Genomic DNA, 23,249 nt, shown 5'->3' with positions numbered 1-23,249 from the left:
CCAGTCACAACGGCGCTCCTAATATCTGTTCAGGTAGGAGACTCACCTCTATCTCCTCATAGCTGCCTGGAACCTCCTCTCCCCGAAGATAACGACATGGTGGCTTATCCACTGCCGAATGATAGTGACCAGCTCATAGTACTCTGTCCAGCGCAGCTCCAGCTCCTGTAGCACAGACACAGCAGAAAACAGCAGACAATAGCAGGGTTTAACAACACACGGCAAGTCCCTTCTCCTGGAGAGCCATGATAACTCGCCTGCTCACACACCACCCTCACTCAATTAGGTGTCAACAGGACCAGCCTTGTGTGGCTGGACAGGGAGCAGAGAGTGAGTGAGTGAGTGAGTGAGTGAAGAGTGAGTGAGTGAGTGAGTGAGTGAGTGAGTGAGTGAGTGAGTGAGTGAGTGAGTGAGTGAGTGAGTGTTGTCTCGTTGACAATATTGATTATTATTATTTTAATAATGTTAATATTATAAATGTATCACTTAATCTCCAAAGTACGCTTTGGCAATATGTACATTGTTACGTCATGCCAATAAAGCAAATTGAATTGGAGAGAGAGAGAGAGAGAGAGAAAGATAATGTAGTGTTTTTGTGTGTGTGCATGAGCATATGTACACGCATGTGCAATAAACAAAAGTTCCCTCCTTTACTCACTTTCAGTATATCTTTAGTTATCATTGGAGTACAAATGGCACTCTAAAATCAATACAGTACACCATTCTGCTTTTCCAACAGGTCTCTTCTGTGTGCTGTGATCATACCGTGGTGTGAGAGGGTGTTTATTGGGTAGAAAGTACTTTGAAGTAAACACAGAAGGTTGCTAATTTCCTGCAGCTCCATTTAGGATCACAGGACTTCTATTGCAGTTCCAACCTGAAGCGACTCTGGATGTCAGTGTCATAAACAAAACAATTACATGTTCTGACTGTCACAAGCCTGTGTAATCCGGGGTCCTCTGAATGAACTCTCATTGAAAGTAGGATTGAATGCAATAACAGCGGCTTAGCCTGCCCTTTTGAATTTATCAATCTGAGTCTCGGACGTGAAGTGTCCAGTTTGTGAGTATATCAGGTTTATTCAGAGATCCGTGGTGGTCAGAAATACACTTGAGTCACTCACGTTAGCCTGGATTCCATCCTGGACATCCCGGGGCATGGCATCATACAGGGACGACACGTAGGTGATGATGGACTTCTCATCAGGGTGTTGCACGTCAACATCTAGGAAAATAATTGTGTGTTTATAGATTTTGTCACAGCAAAAGAGGAAGGGAGGTGCTGCAAATACCAAAAACTGAATTAAGTACTTTGAGGTGTTATTAGTTACTTTATAAATGTTTTAGGATGAGGACCTTTCATTGTATAACAAATAGTTAAGTGTACCCAATCATTAGTTGGTATGTGAAGATGTGTGTAAACATTAGTTAAACACTTAGATCATGTTCATGGTGGATTTGGAGAAAGGAGTAAGCTATCAACATTTTTGATTGGACACGGCTCGTACAGTGCATCAGCACGGAAGGGTATGGTGGGGGGGCTCTTCAAGTTCCATCTGGAGTCTCTCACCCCTGACTCTTCTTCCAATAAATATCAAAAGTACAAGGTTAGGTGGGACGTGGTCGGAGAACTTGATGTGCATTCACTAGGAACAAAACCGAAGTAAACAGAACAAAATGGGGAGGGAATTTGACCAAAATAAACTATTGTTTTAGTTGGAAAACGTTTTCTGTTGCGAAACGTTTTGCAACTCTTTGCTACAGTGTGCACTTATGATTACACCCCTGGTGTTGCGGTCAGCCATCATCACATGTACATGTACTGGAGCATCTCCATGCAGTCTTACCCTCTGGATCCAACAGGCGTGTCACGCCCATGTCTGTCTCTGCCACATTGAAGGCGTACTCAAGGTTCTGCACGTTGGTCTGGCGGTACACCTTACTCATGTCAATGAGTCTAGGCCTGAGGAGACACAACCATGGGACATCAGTCATGATTGGTGTAAAGGCAGTGTAGACAGGTGAGGAGGGTATAAGGACTGGCCGGGCAGATACTGATCATTCCTACCTACATATCACTTGTCCTAAAAATTTAATGCCACGTCTGTATGTCATAAATCTGTAGTGAACACCTGCCTCCCCTGGGGTGCTTGGCAGCTATATATGAAGGGAATGTTACATGGGGCTGCAGCAGACAACCAGGGCAGCCATATTTAAAATGAGATAAGCCCCTATACTTGCCCCATTACTCTCATCTGCACCACGGAGAGGATAGTAAGTGAACAGAAAATAGGGAAACATTCAAATAATACTGTTACTCAAATTAAATTATTGACCAATGTTAACATTTAAAACATCTGTAACAAAAGTTCCCTCTCTAATTCGTTTTTCATTGCCTGCATTAGTAAAAATGTCACTGTTTAGAGCTTATTCTATCTTTTATGGCACAGTATACACATTCTCTCTTTACAATACATTCACATTATTCTCATATACTCTGAAAGTAAAGCCCAAGACAAAATAACCGAGAAGCTTAGAGCAGATCCGTACAGCGATTTGACGTGAAGGGTGGAGCGGACAGCGTAGTAATCCCCAGGGCTTGTGGCTGATTCCAGGCACTGCACCTCCCTAAGAGAGAGTTGCTTCCGTGGCCTGGGGGGCCTCCCTTCTACCCTACTGGGGCTGACCAGCCTCCCCTCCCCTCCCTGGAGACTGCGGGGGCTCCAGTCCTGTCCCAGCCCTGTCCCCTGGCCCAGCTCCTGGTCCCCTGAGTGGGAGTCGCTGCTAGAGTGGGCCCCTGAGCTGTGGGAGCCCCAGGAGGAGCACTCTGAGGGGATATCGTCACACTGCATGACCACACGGTCTTCTAACGAGCTGATCAAGCCTGTGACCATGCTGGACGAGCTGCCAGTCCTCTTCCTGGACTTCATGGACAGCTTCCTCTTCAGACCCGACATCATGGTGCCTTCTGGGAGTTGTAGTCTCCCCAAAACGAAGAGAAAGCTGGCTAGATGTTTCGTAGTCTTCCAGTGGCAAGTGAAAATGTTGCACTTAACAGTGAACTTCCAATTCCAAAAGGCTTGCTGCTCCAACCATTTTAACAAGCTTCCTTGTGATTTTTTGGTGTTTGTTTGGGAAACAGCCGGGTCCAAGTTTGCAGAATGTGCAGATAAATCCCACCCGAGCACTGACGTCTTCAATAAGACGTCTTCACAATCTTCATGTTGAGTCTACAAAGAGTGCTCAACCCTCTCCGTGAGAGAAGAAACATCTCTGTACCACTAAGAGGCTAACTGCTGTCATCCCGCTCTGACCTGACCTCCCAACCTCAGCCCTGTCTATCCAAAACAGCTCCCCCAATATCATCTGTAACTTTCACCAGTCCAAGGTAAGGTCCTTAGTTCCCAGTGTGACAACAACATTCAACCCTCCAAATAAGTGGTTCAAAAAGTGCCGCAAATCGGTGGATAGTGTCGACTGTAGGCTGTGCAAAAAGTAACTCTGCAGTGTTCGTCATTTGAGTAGGAGTGTTACATTGACACACCTCCTCTCTCGTTATGAAAATAAATCAGCTACTAAATACACTGCCTTAGGTGACAAATTTTTTTAAAAAAGTGTTCTCTCTATCTCCTTCTCGCTCTCTCTTAGCGAGAGCAGGGTGTAGCTGAACTTTGCAGGTACACGTACAGCTTTGATTGAACCTGCCCTGTGGGCCTCTCTTTCTTCCTTTAGTGCCACGCCTTGCTGGGTAATTACCCATACTTCCCTCATCACATGTCCCTCTTTCAGTCGCTCTCATGTTCGGGCTAGGCCCCTTAGTTCCAGTGAAGGGAAATCTTAACGCTACAGCATACAATGACATTGTAGACAATTTTGTGCTTCCAACTTTGTGGCAACAGTTTGGGGAAGGCCCTTTCCTGTTTCAGCATGACAATGCCCCCGTGCACAAAGCGCACTATTATTTACAGATAATGTGCCTGTCTCTATGGCTTTTTAGGACCCTCGCCTCCACTTTGAGAGACCACAGACATGTCTCCACTCATCCACTCCCATATTCATGTCTATATGTAACTGTATGCTTCAACAGTGACTAAAGCAGCTCTGAGGCCATTGTAATATTAACAGAAGGAGTAACGCACTTAGAACTCATTTAGTCACTCCTCTAGTCCAGGGCTCCCTAGAAAAATAGATTCTTATGAAAGGATAAGTAAACAAACCCATCTTTCCCAATTCTACACCACCCAGGTGCCTCAGACAGCACCCTCTCCACCTGAATGGGCATTAGTGAGTCTAATAACATAATAATAACATCATATAAGTGCTGAAATCAGTGCCAGTACCTGTATCCATCTGAGACAACACCCACCTGTGGTATTCCAGGCCCAGGGCACTGACAAGTTCAAAGAAATGTCTCATTAGAGCTGCCTGAAACCTTTACGATCAAGTACGGCCAGGACAGTGGATTGAAGAACTACAGAGTTCGAATAAAAAGGTAATTTACCTCAGGACTAGTTAGAACTGAGAAATAAACACTACGTGGATCCACAATCTTAATTTATAAGACATGGGAAACTTTTCTCTCTTTTGTTGAAACTGAAACCAGTGTCTGATCATGTACCTGATAGTTTACATTTGTACTCGTGTGTAGATATACACTACATGACCAAAAGTATGTGGACACCTGATCGTCGAACATCTCATTCCAAAATCATGGGCATTAATATGGAGTTGGTCCTCCCTTTGCTGCTATAACAGCCTCCACTCTTCTGGGAAGGCTTTCCACTAGATTTTGGAACATTGCTGTGGGCACTTGCTTCCATTCAGCCACAAGACCATTAGTACGGTCGGGCACTGATGTTGGGCGATTTGGCCTGGCTCGCAGTCGGCGTTCCAATTCATTCCAAAGGTGTTCAGCTGGGTTGAGGTCAGGGCTCTGTGCAGGCCAGTCAAGTTCTTCCACACCGATCTTAAAAAACCATTTCTGTATTGACCTCACTTTGTGCACGGAGACATTGTCATGCTGAAACAGGAAAGGGCCTTCCCCAAACTGTTGCCACAAAGTTGGAAGCACAAAATTGTCTACAATGTCATTGTATGCTGTAGCGTTAAGATTTCTCTTCACTGGAACTAAGGGGCCTAGCCCGAACCATGAAAAACAGCCCCAGACCATTATTCCTCCTCCACCAAACTTTACAGTTGGCACTATGCATTGGGGCAGGTAGCGTTCTACTGGCATCCGCCAAACCCAGATTCGTCCGTCGGACTGCCAGACGGTGAAGCGTGATTCATCACTCCAGAGAAAGTGTTTCCACTGCTCCAGAGTCCAATGGCGGCGAGCTTTACACCACTCCAGCCGACACTGCATTGTGATCTGAGGCTTGTGTGCGGCTGCTTGGCCATGGAAACCCATTTCATGAAGCTACCGATGAACAGTTCTTGTGCTGACGTTGCTTCCAGAGGCAGATTGGAACTCGGTAGTGAGTGTTGCAACCGACGACAGACAATTTTTACGCGCTACGTGTTTCAGCACTCGGCGGTGCCGTTCTGTGAGCTTGTGTGGCCTACCACTTTCCCATTCCTGCCCAATCTGCTTCACATCAAATAAAACGTAAGTGCGGTGATGTGCCATGACATCCCCGTTGCATAGCTTAGAACTACCAGAGACACTAGGACAAGAGAGATTAACACCTATTACTGCCACTTACTGTGGGTAATAACATGAGTGGGTACAGTCTACTGAGGGGTACATTTGGGGTAATCTTGTCATTTTTGGGGTAATCTCACCTTGATGAATAAACCTGAAATAGCTGGAGGTGAGGCTACATTTGGGGCGACAGCAGGGCTTATGTGTAACATTCTGATGTTACAATCCAAAGGTGTTCACCAGTATCTGAACATTAGGTGCAGTATAGTCCCTTATGACAGACTTTACCCAAGATTTGGTTCTGGGAACTGAGATTAAATACTGTACATTTTTACATTACGTATTGTGGCTTGGGGTGTCGATCACCAAAGTAATACACTAAAAATAATAACAATATATGCCATTTAGCAGCCCCTTTTTCCAATCATGCGTGCATACATTCTATGTACCGGTGGACCCGGGAATCGAACACGCTATCCTGGCATTACAAGCAGCATGTTCTACCAACTGAGCTACAGAGGACCACTTACTGGTGTTTGTGTATGACGGCGTTGAAAAGCTTGCCGTCCCTCCAGCTGGTGGTAAAGTTGTCACAGCGGATGCCCTGGTAGCCCTCCACCATGCGCTGGGACCACAGCAGCAGCTTCTCCTTGGCCGACATGTTGTCTGACTGGCCATTCACCTGGATGTCCGAGATCTAACAGGGGAGGATAGATACCGGGGTTAGACGGGGAGGAGGCAACACACTACCAGGGTTGGGGTCAATTCAATTTAAATTCGGTCAATTCCATTACATTTGGTCAATGCAGGATGTTAACTGACATTGGATGAAAATGGCTTCTCAATGACGAGATTTGGAATTGAAAATTGAATTTCAGTTTACTTCCTGGATTGACTGAATTGATATGGAATTGACCCCAACCCTGCTTGTCGTGGTGGCAGAGGGAGATAGGTGGAAACAATGAAGATAAAATCAATTTGAGAAAATCAATTATGCATTGTAATGGATGGGGTTTGATTCAATCATATGCTATTCTGGCTCAGTCTGAATCACGTCTGTCCACCTCAATGATCTGTGGTGGAAAAAAATAATAAACATTGTTTTTCAGCCAGGGGAGGTAACTCTGTTATCAGTAGTACAGATGTGACATCAAAGGGAACCACCAACTAGATCTCAATTCACAGGTCATTGGGTAGGTGGTAGGGATGGTCGGCCGAGACTGCTCCTGCTTTGGGTCTCAAGACACAACTTAGAACACTGTCGGGTCCAGTGTGGGAACACACAGCATTGGCTAATGTGGTAGGACTCTTTTTTCTATTTGGGCTGGGAGGGAAATGAGATGAGTCACAGTCACCAGAGGCTCAGAGGGTACTCTCTGTTCTTGCCAAAAGACCGCTCATTTACCAAATTCTCTGCCTACTGATCTCTTTCTGTAGTCGGTGTGTGTGGCTATACTGTGTGTGTGTGTGTGTGTGTGTGTGTGTCTGGTGTGTTCTCCTCGGGATCCAATCCACCCTTGATGGCCCCACCCTAAACCTCTCCCCTCTAAAGAAGAGGAAAATGCCTATGATGACTCACCAGGCTCCTGCTGTTTTGTTCTCCTTCTGAGAAATGAGAGATACGCCATCTCTCTATCCAACCCAGTACATGGAGTACAGTAAACCAACGTACATGTAAATCATACCTAAAAGTTGAACTGATGTCTGTGCCCAGTGGGTATACTCTACACCAGTCTTCCTGCACAACCAACATCTCTTCCTGTGCCCTGCTCAACCAAGGCTGCCACATGGAGGGCTTTCTGCTCCTTTTTAACTGGCAGTGCCACGCATTCTTTAATCAAATAATGTAGTGTTACAGAAAGCCCATGTGTTGTTTCACAAAGGTTTTACAGCATAACATGGTTCAAATACTACTTGAAATCATTTCAAATACTTTGCCTAGGCTTGATTGAGCTTGCCTGGCTTAATGTAACCAATAGTCAATGCTACCTTAGAAGAGGCTTGGAGAATAGTTTGCAGGACACAATGTTCTTTCATTTCCTGAGCCTTCATCGGAACATGGGTCCCGTCACAGACCTGGGTTCAAATACTATTTGACATCTTTCAAATACTTTTCATGTTTACTTAAGCCTTCCTGGAGTGCCAGATGGGCAGGGTTTGAGTATTGTATTGGTTCAAATAAGCCAGGCAAGCTCAATCAAGCCTAGCTAAAGTATTTGAAATTATTATTGAAATTGTGCAGTAAGACTGGTGTAGAGTATACCCACTGGGCACAGACGTCAGTTCAACTTCTAGTTTTGAAAGTTTACATTTGATTTAGTTGTCAACTAACGTGCATTCAACAAATCAACAAAAAATGTCACCATGTTATTTGATTTTGGTTAAAAGTTGTGTGAAAAAAAGACTAAATCCCCTTACATTGATTACTTTTTGCAAATCCAATTAGTTATCCATGTTGATTCAATGTCATAACATAGCTTTTTTGGGGATTGAAATGACGTGGAAACAACGTTGATTCAACCAGTTTTTTGCCCAGTGGGTAGGTTGTCAGTGAGTTATAGTTATGCCACTCCTTTCCCCTGGGATGCATGGGAAGAGTGATTCACACACTGATGCTATTGTACTGTAACACTTTATCAAGATGTTAAGGCTATTTAAGTGGCAGGGAAAGCTACATCATAAGATGACTTCCTTATTCTTTCCATGTTTCAAAATAACTCAATTAAAGCTTGATCATGAATTATCAGGAGGGGTTAGCATGGCCTACAGTATATTAGCCTACTCTGTTATTATAATTATAATTATTAAACTGTAATAATACTATGATTTAAATATATTTTAGAATAATTTGATAACAGATTTGATAGCACTGAGATTTTCTGAAAGCAACGTGGTAACATTTCGAGTGATTGAGATCAAATGGATCACACATGATTGGATTGAGTTCAATTTGTGATTGTTGCTGATTGGCTTGGATCAGAGCCAAGGGGATAGGAGGAGGAGGAGCTATATGGTATGGGAACACAACACTGACAGAGCAGGACACCTGGAAGTGAAGGATGATGGTCCATATCAGCCCAAGGGTCAGCTTGGGGTTGCCATCTGCGATGTCATCGTTTCTGATGTTCACCAGCTTGACCTGTGATTGGACGACAGAGAAGTGAGACTTAACAATTACAGTAGTTCACATCATTGTAGATACATTATTACTCTGTTCCAATGCATTTAGATATTTGTCTCAGTCATGTCACTTACAGTAAGTAATCTTCATACAGTATAAGAGAAGTAAACTCAGATGGTAACTAATTTGTTACATTATCTCCATTATTACATTTCAATTGCTGTTTCTCTTACCTGTCGGTGTTTGAGGAAGTCCAGTGCTATCTGTACATTCTGCAGCTTGTGGAATCTCATGCGGCCTTTCTCTCGGGGCTGGAGAGAGAGGAGAAAGACGGGGCAAGAGAGAGAAAGACAGAGAGAGAGAGAGAGAGAGAGAGACAAAGAACGGGGAGACAGAGAGAGAGAGAGAGACAGAGAGAGAGACAGAGAGAAAGACAGAGAGAGAGAGAGAGAGACAGAGAGAGAGACAGAGAGAAAGACAGAGAGAGAGAGATAGACAAAGAACGGGGAGACAGAGAGAGAGAGAGAGAGACAGAGAGAGAGACAGAGAGAAAGACAGAGAGAGAGAGACAAAGAACGGGGAGACAGAGAGAGAGAGAGACAGAGAGAGAGACAGAGAGAGAGACAGAGAGAAAGACAGAGAGAGAGAGAGAGAGAGAGAGAGAGAGAGAGAGAGAGAGAGAGAGACAAAGAACGGGGAGACAGAGACAGAGAGAGAGACAGAGAGAGAGACAGAGAGAGAGACAGAGAGAGAGACAGAGAGAAAGACAGAGAGAAAGACAGAGAGAGAGACAGAGAGAGAGACAGAGAGACAGAGAGAGAGACAGAGAGAAAGACAGAGAGAGAGAGACAAAGAACGGGGAGACAGAGAGAGAGAGAGAGACAGAGAGAGAGACAGAGAGAGAGACAGAGAGAAAGACAGAGAGAGAGAGAGAGAGACAAAGAACGGGGAGACAGAGAGAGAGAGAGAGAGAGACAGAGAGAGAGACAGACAGAGAGAGAGACAGAGAGAAAGACAGAGAGAGAGAGAGAGAGAGAGAGAGAGAGAGAGAGAGAAAGACAGAGAGAGAGACAGAGAGAGAGAGAGAGAGAGAGAGACAGAGGGAGAGAGTGGGTGGGGGGTTAGATTGTAGACTAAATTGTAGACTCAATGACAAGAGTACACATGATTTTTCTCCAAAGGAAAGGGTAAATGACAAAGAATGCGATGAATAACTGATGTGTCTCACAGATCTCCAAGTAAAACTTCACTCATTATAAAACCACATTAATGACATCATTCATTAGTGTACATACCTGTTCTTCACCTTCGACAGACAAACAGAGGTAAATAGGAGATATATTTGGAGTGAAAGAGGGGGAGGGGGGAGCATCAGTCATTGTATTGGCTTAGCCAATAACGTGATTAGTTATTAGGTGCAGGAATCTTTGGTTGGTTGGTTTTGAATTGTGTCACCACTTGGGACATGTGTTCTGATTGGAGAACAATTACTTGAAGACTTCCATTTCCAAAGAATACTGTATTTCTGCTATGTAGTATGCATTAGTAACTGAGCTAAACAGAAACAAAATTTATTTTCAAACTGATCATTTCCATTGCTTCAAGTATTGTTATAGCGTCAATGGCTAGAGTCAATGAAGTAGTTAGTCAATTATGTCATTCCTTCATTCAGCAACAGCACCTACTAATAACTTAGGGTTTTTTGTTTATAGCCAGCAGCGAAATGGTTAATGCACTTCTGAGACTTTGCAAGCTTGTCAATGATAGGGGAAAAAAATGAATGGAATCATAATGACAGGAAGTGGCATCATGCACAGCCGAGCCACTGGGTAATGGATGACCCAAGCCACATGAAGTAGAATAAGAAAATGGCGGCCAAGTTATAGAAAACCCCACTCACCAACCGCAAGTTCCTGACCACGTCTCTCTCCCTTGCCTAGCCCCAGCAAAGAGCAGTGCAAAGAGAGGAGGCATAGGCCAAAGGCCAAAGGTCAGCATACAGGAAAGGGGGGAAAGTGTAGGTGGGTAAAGAGGGGGGCAGGAGGAGGGGGGGGAGCAGAGAAGGAAAACCAGAGAACGGTCAGACAGGAGCACACAGTTCAAAAAGAGAAGCCAAAGTGGGGTTAATGTGTTAGGACCATGGAGGCGTCTGGTAGATGAGCAGAGACCAGCAGAGACCAGCAGAGCGATGAACTACTGTAGCAGAGACAGAGTGCAAGGCTTCCCGTGAGATCTGCAGTAATCTATTATGCATCATCATAATGTGCAAGCATCCAGTGCTGACTTACTGAAAAAATTCTAAACAACTACAAATAGTTAACATTTCCAGGGGACTTGAATGAGAGGTAGGTAAGCAGGGGTTGTCTTAGACAGTTAATGGGTCTTTGTTTACGTTCCAGCTAATGTCTTGTTAGGTTGTGCTATGACCTGAAAGTCTGGCAAATGTTTGCTTTGCTTCAGGGATGGTATACCGGTTTGAATTAGGTAGGTATAAATAAGGGCTAGACTTTTGTTTCTTAGTGTCAGGACTTGGTTCAGAGTGGAGGTTTGGATCGAGTTTGGTTGCATATGCAGAGGTCAGTCCATTTGCCAATCAGAAGTCAGGATCAGTGGTAGAGGTCAGTCCTTTCACCAATCAGAAGTCAGCAGTACTCACCAGTGTCTCCCCAGAGAGGACCTCCAGGAGGGAGATCAGGTTGTGTCCATCTCTCAGGTCTTCATACAGGTCAGTCACCTGACGCTGTGCCTGTGGAACAGAAAGAGAAGGGAGAGAGGTAAGGCAAGGGTTGTCATCACAATGTATTTTTTTGTGCAACACCTAGACAAAATACCTATAAGCCGTGCGCTGTATTTATGTAATAACGTTTTAATATTCTGGATCTGGTTATGATTCTGATTTGATAGGGCACCTAGACATGGGGATCATAAATCTTTCACACATACAGTACCAGTCAAGAGTTTGGACACACCAACTAATTCCAGGGTTTTTCTTTATTTTTACTATTTTCTACATTGTAGAATAATAGTGAAGACATCAAAACTATGAAATAACACATATGGAATCATGCAGTAACCAAAAATGTGTTAAACAAATCAAAATATATTTTATATTTGAGATTCTTCAAAGTAGCCACCCTTTGCCTTGATGACAGCTTTGCACACTCTTGGCATTCTCCGAACCAGCTTCATGAGGTAGTCACCTGGAATGCATTTCAATTAACACATGTGAGTTTGAGCCAATCAGTTGTGTTGTGACAAGGTAGGAGGGGTATGCAGAAAATAGCCCTATTTGGTAAAAGACCAAGTCCATATTATGGCAAGAACAGCTCAAATAAGCAAAGAGAAACAACAGTCCATTACTTTAAGACATGAATGTCAGTCAATACAGAACATTTCAAGAACTTTGAAAGTTTCTTCAAGTGCAGTCGCAAAAACCATCAATGCTATGATGAAACTGGCTCTCATGAGGACCGCCACAGGAAAGAAAGACCCAGAGTTACCTCTGCTGCAGAGGATACGTTCATTAGAGTTACCAGCCTCAGAAATTGCAGCCCAAATAAATGCTTCAGAGAGTTCAAGTAACAGACACATCTCAACATCAACTGTTCAGAGGAGACTGCCTGAATCAGGCCTTCATGGTCGAATTGCTGCAAAGAAACCACTACTAAAGGACACCAATAAAAATAAGAGACTTGCTTGGGCCAAGAAACACAAGCAATGGACTTTAGACCGGTGGAAATCTGTCCTTTGCTCTGATGAGTCCAAATTTGAGATTTTTGGTTCCAACCGCCGTGTCTTTGTGAGACGCAGAGTAGGTGAAATGGATGATCTCCGCATGTGTGGTTCCCACCGTGAAGCTTGGAGGAGGATGTGTGATGGTGTGGGGGTGCTTTGCTGGTGACACTGTCAGTGATTTATTTAGAATTCAAGGCACACTTAACCAGCATGGCTACCACAGCATTCTGCAGCAATACGCCATCCCATCTGGTTTGCTCTTAGTGGGACTATCATTTATTTTTCAACAGGACAATGACCCAAAACACATCTCCAGGCTGTGTAAGGGATATTTGACCAAGGAGAGTGATGGAGTGCTGCATCAGATGACCTGGCCTCCACAATCACCTGACCTCAACCCAATTGAGATGGTTTGGGATGAGTTGGACCTCAGAGTAAAGGAAAAGCAGCCAACAAGTGCTCAGCATATGTGGGAACTCCTTCAAGACTGTTGGAAAAGCATTCCTCATGAAGCTGGTTGAGAGAATGCCAAGAGTGTGCAAAGCTGTCATCAACGCACTCTCAAATCTCAAATATATTTTGATTTGTTTAACACTGTTTTGGTTACGACATGATTCCATATGTGTTATTTCATAGTCTTCACTATTATTCTACAATGTAAATCCCTGGAATGACTGGTACTGTACATTTAAACAGTACAAACATAGGCAAACAGATACTTGCACATGAAAACAGATACTCCAGTGAGTCTTGGGACTGCATGCATGCTATAATCAATTCCAGTAAGAAAGATAAACTGTGATAGTGAGCAGAAGAGGGTGAAAGCTAAGAGAGAGAAGTAGGGAATGACTGAAACTGAAGGATTTAAAAGTAGTTGTTATCCAAATGCAAAGAGACTGCATGCTTCGAGTATGTACTTTATTGCGCAACATATAGTCCACACACTTGAGGTCTGGGGCACGTAACTTGGAAAATCTCCCATTGACATCAATGCATGATTTTACATGACCAAGCCCTAGTTACTTGCACATATTTCAAGTTAGAGTTTGGCCCACAGTCCACAAGGCATAGGCCTATTTCTGTGTGACTGCGTCAGTGTAATTCCTCATACTTTCACAGTGATGGCATAGGTGTGGGGATGGGATAGTGTTCAGGTGGAGGGTCTAGGGGAAGGGTAGAAGGTGGTCTACATGCTCATCAGAATGTGTCCCACATACAGTGCACTCCTGCTGGGGCTTGCAGGCAGCTGGTACCTACCTCTGCTTTCCAATGCTGGACGGAGAATGAGTGGATGAGATAAAGAGAACAAGAGAATAGAAAGGGAGAATGACAGAAAGAGGAAGAGAATATGACCATGAGTCTGAGATTATAATGATTACGTATTCAAACAGAGATTTAGCAAAAAGATGAAAGAAAATGGAAAAAGGTTAGATGGATAGAATAAAAGTGAATGGTAAACATAGTTACTAATATTAGTGCTTTATGACACAGTTAATATTGGGAGATTGCATGTAATGCTTTGCCACTGTGTCAGTGTGTTGTTCGATCTTGTGAAAAAGGGGTACTGTCCTCGCACAGTTATGTATGCAAGTCTCGCCCCTGCAAGTTGTAACACTCACTACCTTGATTTATTACTGCCATCAATGGTAAGTACTTATATAATACTGTGTGTTATAAGTAGTTATATAATCCTGTGTGTGAACACAGTAACTCACTCCTGCCCACCTGTGGTGTAGACACTCTATCCATGGAGGTTTGAAATGCAGTTAGGGTTGATTATGGCCACTAGGGATCACTGTTTACACATTAATACCGTAAGAGTCTCCAACCTCAACAATACTGGAACTGATGGGACAAGATCGCATAACATTCAAGTGTTTTTCTTCAGTTCAACTGCTTGGGGCTACAATACGACAGCTATCACTATAGGCCAAATGACCTCAAATCAGTCAATATCCAACTTCAATTCGAAGGCATTCTACAGTGTAATTGTAGTTGTACTGTGAAATGCTTCTCTCTCATTGGTTCCTCTGTGGTAGCTACAACAGTATCTCTCTCTGCTATCCTGTAGCATATATTTAAACCCTGTCTGTCATCAAAACACAATAGCCCATGTTGAAGAAGCTCAGATTGAGTCAACATGATCAGGTGGTGTCATGGTACAAATTGTGCACTCCAGTCAACTCGAGTCAAGTGATCCATTTGATCTGTGCTCATTGTGAGTACATCAAGGTTTAAACCGTTAGGCCAGTCAACACAGAACCTGATCCTCCTCATCCACCACAAACTAGACTTTGCTTTCTCGTTAACAAAACACACTTTAGGTGATGTGTCCTTCAGTTAACCTAGGGTTACATGTGTTATTATAATGTTGAAAGGCTTTAAAAATCACACACGTCATTGTATAAGAAAATAGCGATACTTTATGTCTGTCTGGTCTGTACCCTTCATTAAAAGTGAATGGGGCATTACATCTACAGAATGATGTAAAGTTCAGTGGATTACCCTTTACATAACACTGCAAAATAATGGTTGAGAAACCCTCCATTTTGTCTTCCCACCCATTTTGACACACAACAAGATTTATGCATGAGTGGAAGTTATTCCATATCCCTTTACTACCCCTCATGGCCGGCCCATCCCCGGGACGCGCCCACTGGAAACGCATTAAAAACATTAGTTCAAACGTCAGTTTAACATCATAAGAGCAGGCTTTCACACGGGAGACTATTAACACTTTCGTTCTACCGCAAAATGCTATATTAGAAATGATCCTGCATGATGTTTCCAATTATGTTTTTCAAACCTTGCTTGGGTTGCTATTTCATTTTAATGACTAGGCTAGTTCTGTAACAATGCATTGCATACCACATATTGTGTACGGTATTAAACAGTTTCTATGAAGACAGTTCTCTCTAAGAAAGCTCTGAATTAAACATTTGTCTACTTCATGTCAATACATAGCCTACTTAATTCAAACGTTCTAAAAGGTAAAATGTACAGTCATCCGTATCAAACATTAAATGAGATGCAAATCTTGTCATATAGGCCTACCAATTTTGTCATTATGGTAGTGGGAAGACAAGAGACACAGATTGATTCCCTCTGATAGTGTCTGTAAGGAACACTTAAAGACCTTGACTAGCAAAGAGCTAAGGGCAGGCAGGCAGTCAGCCACCCAGACCCACATGTGCTACTGTTGGCCCAGCCAGCAGCCACCGGGCCTTGGGCCCAGAACAGAATGTGGTGCTTCAGAGGCAAAGAGCAAAACGAATCCAGATGTCTGTGACTCACATAAAACACTTAACGAAAAGACTGCACGCTTGTGTGTTATATCAGGAACAGAGTATGTTAGCACCACACAGCGTACATACACAGTACATGGAAAGGAAAATTTTATTTTGTGTAGCTATTTTTGTTTATTTTTCAAGGCAAAATTAATGGGCTTTCTTTTGAGGGAGAATGGAGATTTATGATGAGTCCCTTAATGGCTTGGGCTGTAAACGTTGGGTTACTGGTGGGATTTTGTCAAATGAATTATGACACGAGGAAAGCGGGGGTATTTATACATGTACTAGGGGGAGGGGCTGTCGCGGTGGGGGTCATTTTTCCTTTCTAATGAGAAACTCCAGAGTGAGTTGTTTGGTTTGTTAACCCACCCCCTCCTCTGTAGAGGACCCCTCATTAATTGAATGATTTTCAGCCCGAAGTGAAGGGACAGGGGTGAGGTAGGTGAGAAGAGAATGGTGACAACAGCACAATTTACAAACTCACTCAGTCGAAGAGAGACTGGATCTTCTGATAAACCTTCCCTCAAAACACCAAGCTAGAAACCAAACACTCATGATTTCCAGTAACCTTTCTGTGTGTGTTGCATGTCTGTGTATGACCAATGCATGTCACTTTCAATGAAGCTGTTGTTGTAGTAGGTTGAGATGATATTAAAAAACAACCAATTGATGGTTTGATATCTGTGGATATCTGTCTGATGGGGGATCCAAACTCGACGTCATAATATTGTGTTGTCATGGATACTACCCAGCATGGGATCATGACTTCAATGGCACCTGCATGTTCAGCATGGCTGCCAGCTCCATTCATAGTAATGCAGTAATGGTTAAATCAGATGGTCACATCTCATCTACTAACATTCCAACACAGATATCCCCTATGCCAAAATAATAATGGTAAACATAAGAGGTGAGAACATAGTCTTCCTCTAATACAGAAACTATCTGGGCCTGTGTAAAACTGATCCTAGACCAGCACTCCTACTCTGAGACGCTTTATGAATACGGGCCCTGGTGTTTGTTAAGATTCGTCCCCGTTTTAAATTTGAGAAACGGAACTACACATCCAAAACACAGTAATAAAGTATCTGGCCGGTGTCGTCACGATTCACGCCAAAGATTCTAGCCTACTCCTGTCATTAGAGGCAAAATGACTTCTGAAGCTAAAGATCCATTTTTTGCCGAGAGGCTAAATTGCAACCGTCAGAAAACACACAGCTCAGCTCCCCATGTGGTTGGTGGGCCAATGATGAGGTATGATTCACTAAGGAAACATCTGCCATTTGCCACTCGCACACATCACTTCTGGAACAGTAGAGATCCAACTCCCCAAAAATCCTGTTTTGACAAATTCTGTGGTTGTTATGCAAGTAACCACTTCAGCCCTTTTCATTAGTTTGATGACATTTGACTGATATTTATGAAATAACATAGGAATACTGATTTTGAAAATGTTGTATGAGTCATTGTGAGAAGTCCAGTAGAAATGTATCAGCTCAGAAACCAATATTGAAACAAATCTATTGAAATCAAATAGATGATGGTTAAAAATGAGTCGGTGTGTGTGTGCATGTGGTTGTCTTTGTGTATAAACTATTGATACCAGTGATGAGTGCATTAAGGTAATTAAGTCAGGGAGCGTGAGTTAGGTATTGAGTTATTGAGCATATGAATGTACTCTGGTAGTGTGTGACCATACCTTTATCAAGTGTTTGTTCACCCATTTTGTGAAGGTCTTTTTCTGTACTCGATCCCGTTCATCTGTAAGACACAACAAAGAGCAAACGTCAGACATGATTATAAAAAACAAACATACCAAGGAAAAATAAAGATTTCATACACCCTCTGAGTACATACAGAAATATTGAGGTATTCTTAACGGGGGTCGAGAAAACTCAGTCTAAATTAAAACAGGTCGCAGGGTATTAGGGATAAGGAGAAGGAGAAGATCAAAGGAATTAAAATACCTTTAACATGAACAAGAGCTGAAATATAACAAATATTCTAGATGCCACCATCGTTTTGTTCTTCCCTGAGACAAAGAGATGTCATCATTGGATGGGATTAGTCTAGCCTAGAGACGTGATACCAGAGCGTCTGGACTAAACATGTCTGACTCACGAGACATCATCATCAGCACAGTCAGTGTCTAGATATACACCCACATTGTCTAGTTGTGTCTGCAAATGCTTTTCACTATTGTATGACTACAGGCAGGGCCTAAGGCTGAGTGGAGGCATTACACTGTACAGGTGTTCAGTATCTCTATAGGCCTGGTACTGTCTGTACACACATACATACTGTAACCGACACTGTTGTGCAGGTTGAACATGACAAGGCATGGGATCTCTCAGAGAGTAAGACAACAGTGACTTAACCCACATCTAGCAGATAGAGGCCGTCTCAGCCTCACCATGCTGAGTGGGATCGCCACACCCTCAGTCAAATACCCGGACACACCCCACTACCCTGGGGTACTGGAAAGCATATTGCAGAGCGCAGACCGTACCAACTGTAGAGACTGACCCTCCCCAACCAAGAGGCATATCACCAACTGTTAGTCATCATGCCAGACCGCTTCACTGAAAGATTGGTTAAGTAACGGACACAAAAAATAAACAAAGAAGTCACATTGAGATATACATCTCTTTTTCAAGTGAGCCCATCAGTTATATCAAGTGAGATAGTACCGATGGGCAATCCAATAGCAATTCCAATAGGTCTGTTTTGAAAGTCATACGTCACATTAAAGATAATACTGTAGTTATTGCACTGAAGACTCATTATCCAGATACAAGACATGGGTGTCCATATTAATATTATTTAATTAACACACTGCATGCAAGGTCCTTCAAATAAATATTTCGTACCACTAAAAGGGAAAATACCACCCAAACATCATCAAATGTGAAAATGGCACGTTTCTATGTTTTGTAGTAAATAAAAGATAGAGGAAGATAACTGTTTCCAATGACATCATTGGTGGTAACCAATTATGACTAGGCATTGCCTACTAATTGTCTACTAATTGGTTGATGATGTCATTGGAAACATTTATCTTCCTCTATCTTTTATTTACTACAAAACATAGAAACGTGCCATATGTTGATGTTGGGGTGGTGCTGGAGATGATGAATACGAAGTAGATCAAAAATAAAATAAATCCCTTAAAGTGGCAATATGTAACTTTTTGGGCGACCCGACCAAAGTCACATAGAATTGCGAGTTATAGATCTATCATTCTACTTGAAAGCAAGTCTAAGAAGCGGTATTTCTATGCTTCTCCATTCTTAAGTTTTACGTCTTTTACTTTCGGTTTTGTACACCAGCTTCAAACAGCTGAATGTTATGGAAAATATATTTCACAGCGGTTTAGATGGTACAATGATTTCTCTACACTATACTTGCTTATTTTGTCACATAAAGTGAAATTAGGCGAACTATTAGAGTTTTAGCAACCAGGAAATGGCAGAGCGATTTCTGCATAGTGCAACTTTAAGGAAGCCTCGGGTCTTCAGCTACTCCTATGACAGCTCAGGTAATGTTACTGAATGAACTGTATTTAAAGTGTAAACATGCTATATTAGTTCAACGTTATCAGTCTTACAAGGTAGTGAAAAGCATATTAAGTCCCACTCACAGGCGACGCCCTGCAGAACCAAAGTACAACGGGTGAAGGCAGTGCAGATTCACTGCGACTGCAAACTGAACCCGCAGGCCACGCTTTTGTATTCTCAGGCGCGACCGCACACTGTTGCTATTGTGTTATGGAAACACGTTGCCGTGGCAACCATAGGGCGTGTGTGCCTGGGGACTGGCGGAACTTTGACCTCTGTCATTCTCTGTCGTTCATCAATAAAGCTACAATACGAGGGTAATCCTGATTTATGCGGGACACTCCTGTTCACACTTCCTGTGAGGTAAATGCTCAAGTATCACGGTCAGGGGGGGAAGACTGATTGGTTGATTGCTAGCATAAATACAAATCAAATTTGGGACGTTTTGCAAAGGTCCCGTAGTCTAGCGACGTAATCCTGGACAAACCCTGCACCTTGACCTGTGGTCATTCAACTAATCCCAGTTTCCCACTGTGTCACCTGATGTTGAGGCGTACACACACACAAACACAGTATCAGGTGTCGCTCCTAAAAAACTGGTATTTCTGAGAGTGAGCGAGAGAGAGACAGAGATGATGCCCAAAACAATGTGAAACCAAATACTTGTGTTTGTCCAGCAGTACTGTCCAGCTTGCAATCAGCATACACACTGCACCAATCATGACTCAGGCTAAGACAAACTATTTAAACTGCATTGTGTGATGCCTAAGATAAGTTCACAAATTCACAATGGTAAAAGGGCGTTAAGGGGGAGTTACCCAAAGCCAACTCCTTGATCCATTGCATGCCAGGGCAGGACAACGGAGTGTGTTTCAACCTATCTTAAAAGTGGTAATCTAATAGGTCCTCCTGAGTGAGTCACTCTCAGCACTTGATTAATAATTGATCATAAACCAATAGACAAATGACTATTACTCCACTTTCTATAAAATAACCAGAAGTGAATGGTTGAGCAAGTAAGAAAATATCTATAAATGTCATTCAATAGGAAAAAAGGTATACCCAAACACACTTCAGCCCAGTTTAAACGAAAAAGGGAGTCAGGTGCTCGACTGAGGTACTTGAAATTCCCAAAACATTCCTTACCCCAGGACATTTCAAAGGGTGACTATCCAGGAAAATAAAGATAACTACAAAAAAAATAGAAATTTACGGGACACAAACAGTCCTGAAGGCGTTTTACACCGAAACGGGAGCCTGCTTGTGTACCGTAAATAAATATTTCAGATCTATGAAAAGAGTGCTCCTTTTTCTTTATTCTCCTGGATAGTCAACCCTTGAAGTGTCCTGGGGTAAGGAATGTTTCTATAGGAGTTGTATCAACAATTGTATAGCCCTCCTGAGATTTCATCCCCTCCATTTCTCCCCCACATTTTGTGAATGGGTTCGCTGACCAATAGGATGGGAGGGAGCGGCTGATGCTTTATATTAGGGGGAGTGTCCACTCTTGGTCACAATGTGGACCACTGGAGAGACACAGAAAACATTACAGCAAAAAAAATAAAGTCCTTTTAAATCTAAATCCTCAGAACTTACCCTTAAGAGAAGGGGAATCCCCATAGATGATGATTACAGAAAGCTCAAACTGTAATTGAGAGTACACTAAAGGCTCACAGTGGAAGCCAGGAGCCCTCTTTCAATTTAAATTGACACTGGCAGTTGGTATGTATCTTAGCATCATGAAGGGGCTCATATCACAGACTAGCCAATCAGGACCTGACTTGAACCTCTGAAAATACTTGTCTGTGCAGGGATCTGAAAATGGTCCAAACCTGTAACTACAGCAGTAAAACTTTTCCTTTCACAGGAAAAGAAAAAACACCCAGCATTTTAACTCTCTCCCTTACGCAATCATGAACCATAGTATCAGCGGCAAACTTTTCAAATGAACCTATTTGACACAGAAAGTCTAGGTGTCTATGACACACAGTGTCTAGGTGAACACTGTCATACTCGTATCTATAGAACCAAACTCAAAGTCTAACTTTTCATGTACTGTAAACGTCTGACACATAGCTTTCTAGCTGAAAGCTGTCTCATACTGGTACCTTTCCTGCCGTCCGTAGACTTGAGCATCCCCTGGTAGTAGCCTTCGTCTGAGGGCACCCTGTCCCTTCCATCCCTGCCACCATTGCTATCTGTCGAGAAGTTCCTGTATCTCTGTTGCTGAGCAGCTCATGGTGCCACTCAATTCCAAATAAATTAATCAAAAAGTCCCCTCTAGCGCGCTCTATGTGACCGCTTTGTCACCACACGGTTTCTGTCGGTAGCTATAATGTTTCTCTCTCTCCTGCTCTTTTTCCTCTTAAAAATTCCTCAGTGCTCCTTTCACTCAGAGGGAGCATGCAGTCGTGTGGCTCAGTTCCAGTCAGCACTTTCGATCTAGCCTATGCTTTTTCCCTCTCTCTCTCTCGCTCTACCTCCGTATGAGCTCTGCTCTTCTTTTCTTCTCGTTGTGCTGTTTTCTCCCTCTCCTCCTTTCGGAATAAATTATGCCTGTGGGGTACAGAGTCTGGGCCTGTCTATGTGCTGATCTGTACAGTATGTTAACTGCCTGTGTGTTTGGAGGACATTGTGGTGGGTAAGGCTCGGCCACACCCCTTCCTCTGCCCAGTCATATTGGTGTGGCTGGTGAGAGCAGGAAGGGGGCGGGGACAGAGGAGAGCGAGTGATCAGACAAGGTGTGGTGGCCAGCAGGCAGACACCATACCTTTTACTTGTCATCTTACCTTCGTTTACACAAGAGTACACAGTACACACCCTGAATCATTATACTTCGTTACGATAGCTGTATAAGCAATAACGAAGAATGGCACCGGAATAAATAACGCAATATTGTTTTACGGTTTGATATAACTTCATAATGTTTTAGAACACAGTACAATGTCTCCATTGATTTATAATTACTTTTTAACGCACACACACACGCACCCCAATGTGATTAATCATTGCCTACTCATGGCATTCCTGAGAGAGCTGTTGGTGTTACTCAGTGTGATGAGGAAGAGGACGAGGCTGAGGGAAGGGCTACTTTGGCACCCACACACACTGAGAGATCAGCCATGACCCAACCCTCAACAAGTCTATACAGTACTAGCTATTCCCTCATCTAAGGACATGTAGATTCTCGAACTAGACAATTAGTGAAGGAGTACTTATTCCTTCTGCTCTGCTAAAGGCCTGATAGAGAGTGTGTGTGTGTGTGTGTTTTCACATTAACCACACCAGCTTGAATTAAAGTACCCTCATGCACGCTCACAGACCTGATTTCCTCAAACTCAACACTCACATGTAAAGACATTACAGAGACATACCAGCTAGCATCCTTAAGCCAGCGATGATCCTGATCAGTCCTTTATCAGCCTCTAGCCCAGAGATAACCATTCAGATAACTGAAGACACTATATCAGTGAGGACATCAGTGAGGACTTGTTTTGGCTTTGGTGGGGTGTCTCATTCCCTAATAATAACATGGGAAGACACAAAATACACTGAAGACAGACCCAGGTATGAACAGGGGGTATACTACAAAGTAGCATCAAGGAGTTAGCCAGCTTACTTTGATAAACAAAAATAAATAACTTGATTTTCTAGTTCATTAAAAAAGCTAAACGTATGTGTTTTTGTTTATTGAATCAATTAGAACATACCAATTTCAAGATCTTTCAACATTTAAGAGAATATTTAAGCTAGTTAGTTGACTAACTCCTTGAATCTGCTTAGTATACCCCCAGGGTTCCTAGTCCTGTGTATTTTGGGGCTTCACTGAGTTTCCTTCACTGTGGTCTGACCCCCTATAAGAGCTGTAGGGTGCTGAAAGCCAAACCAATGCCACAGGGTGCG

The 23,249-nt window shown here is 43.0% G+C and overlaps 1 protein-coding gene across 1 annotated transcript in view; it reads right to left on the bottom strand.

Annotated features, from left to right (window-relative positions):
* Nucleotides 1-23,249, bottom strand: part of LOC121540869 (plectin-like) — an 83,129-nt gene that overhangs the window by 32,196 nt on the left and 27,684 nt on the right. The window contains 9 exon segments of the mRNA XM_045207909.1: nt 47-72; nt 75-165; nt 1,124-1,224; nt 1,847-1,962; nt 6,174-6,340; nt 8,690-8,782; nt 8,998-9,075; nt 11,421-11,510; nt 17,489-17,550. Coding sequence (XP_045063844.1) covers nt 47-72; nt 75-165; nt 1,124-1,224; nt 1,847-1,962; nt 6,174-6,340; nt 8,690-8,782; nt 8,998-9,075; nt 11,421-11,510; nt 17,489-17,550 — 824 coding nt within the window.

The sequence above is a fragment of the Coregonus clupeaformis genome, chromosome 26 (genome assembly GCF_020615455.1).
Source record: "Coregonus clupeaformis isolate EN_2021a chromosome 26, ASM2061545v1, whole genome shotgun sequence".
In the NCBI taxonomy this organism is placed as follows: Eukaryota; Metazoa; Chordata; class Actinopteri; order Salmoniformes; family Salmonidae; genus Coregonus; species Coregonus clupeaformis.
This window is presented reverse-complemented; position numbering and strand designations above follow the sequence as displayed.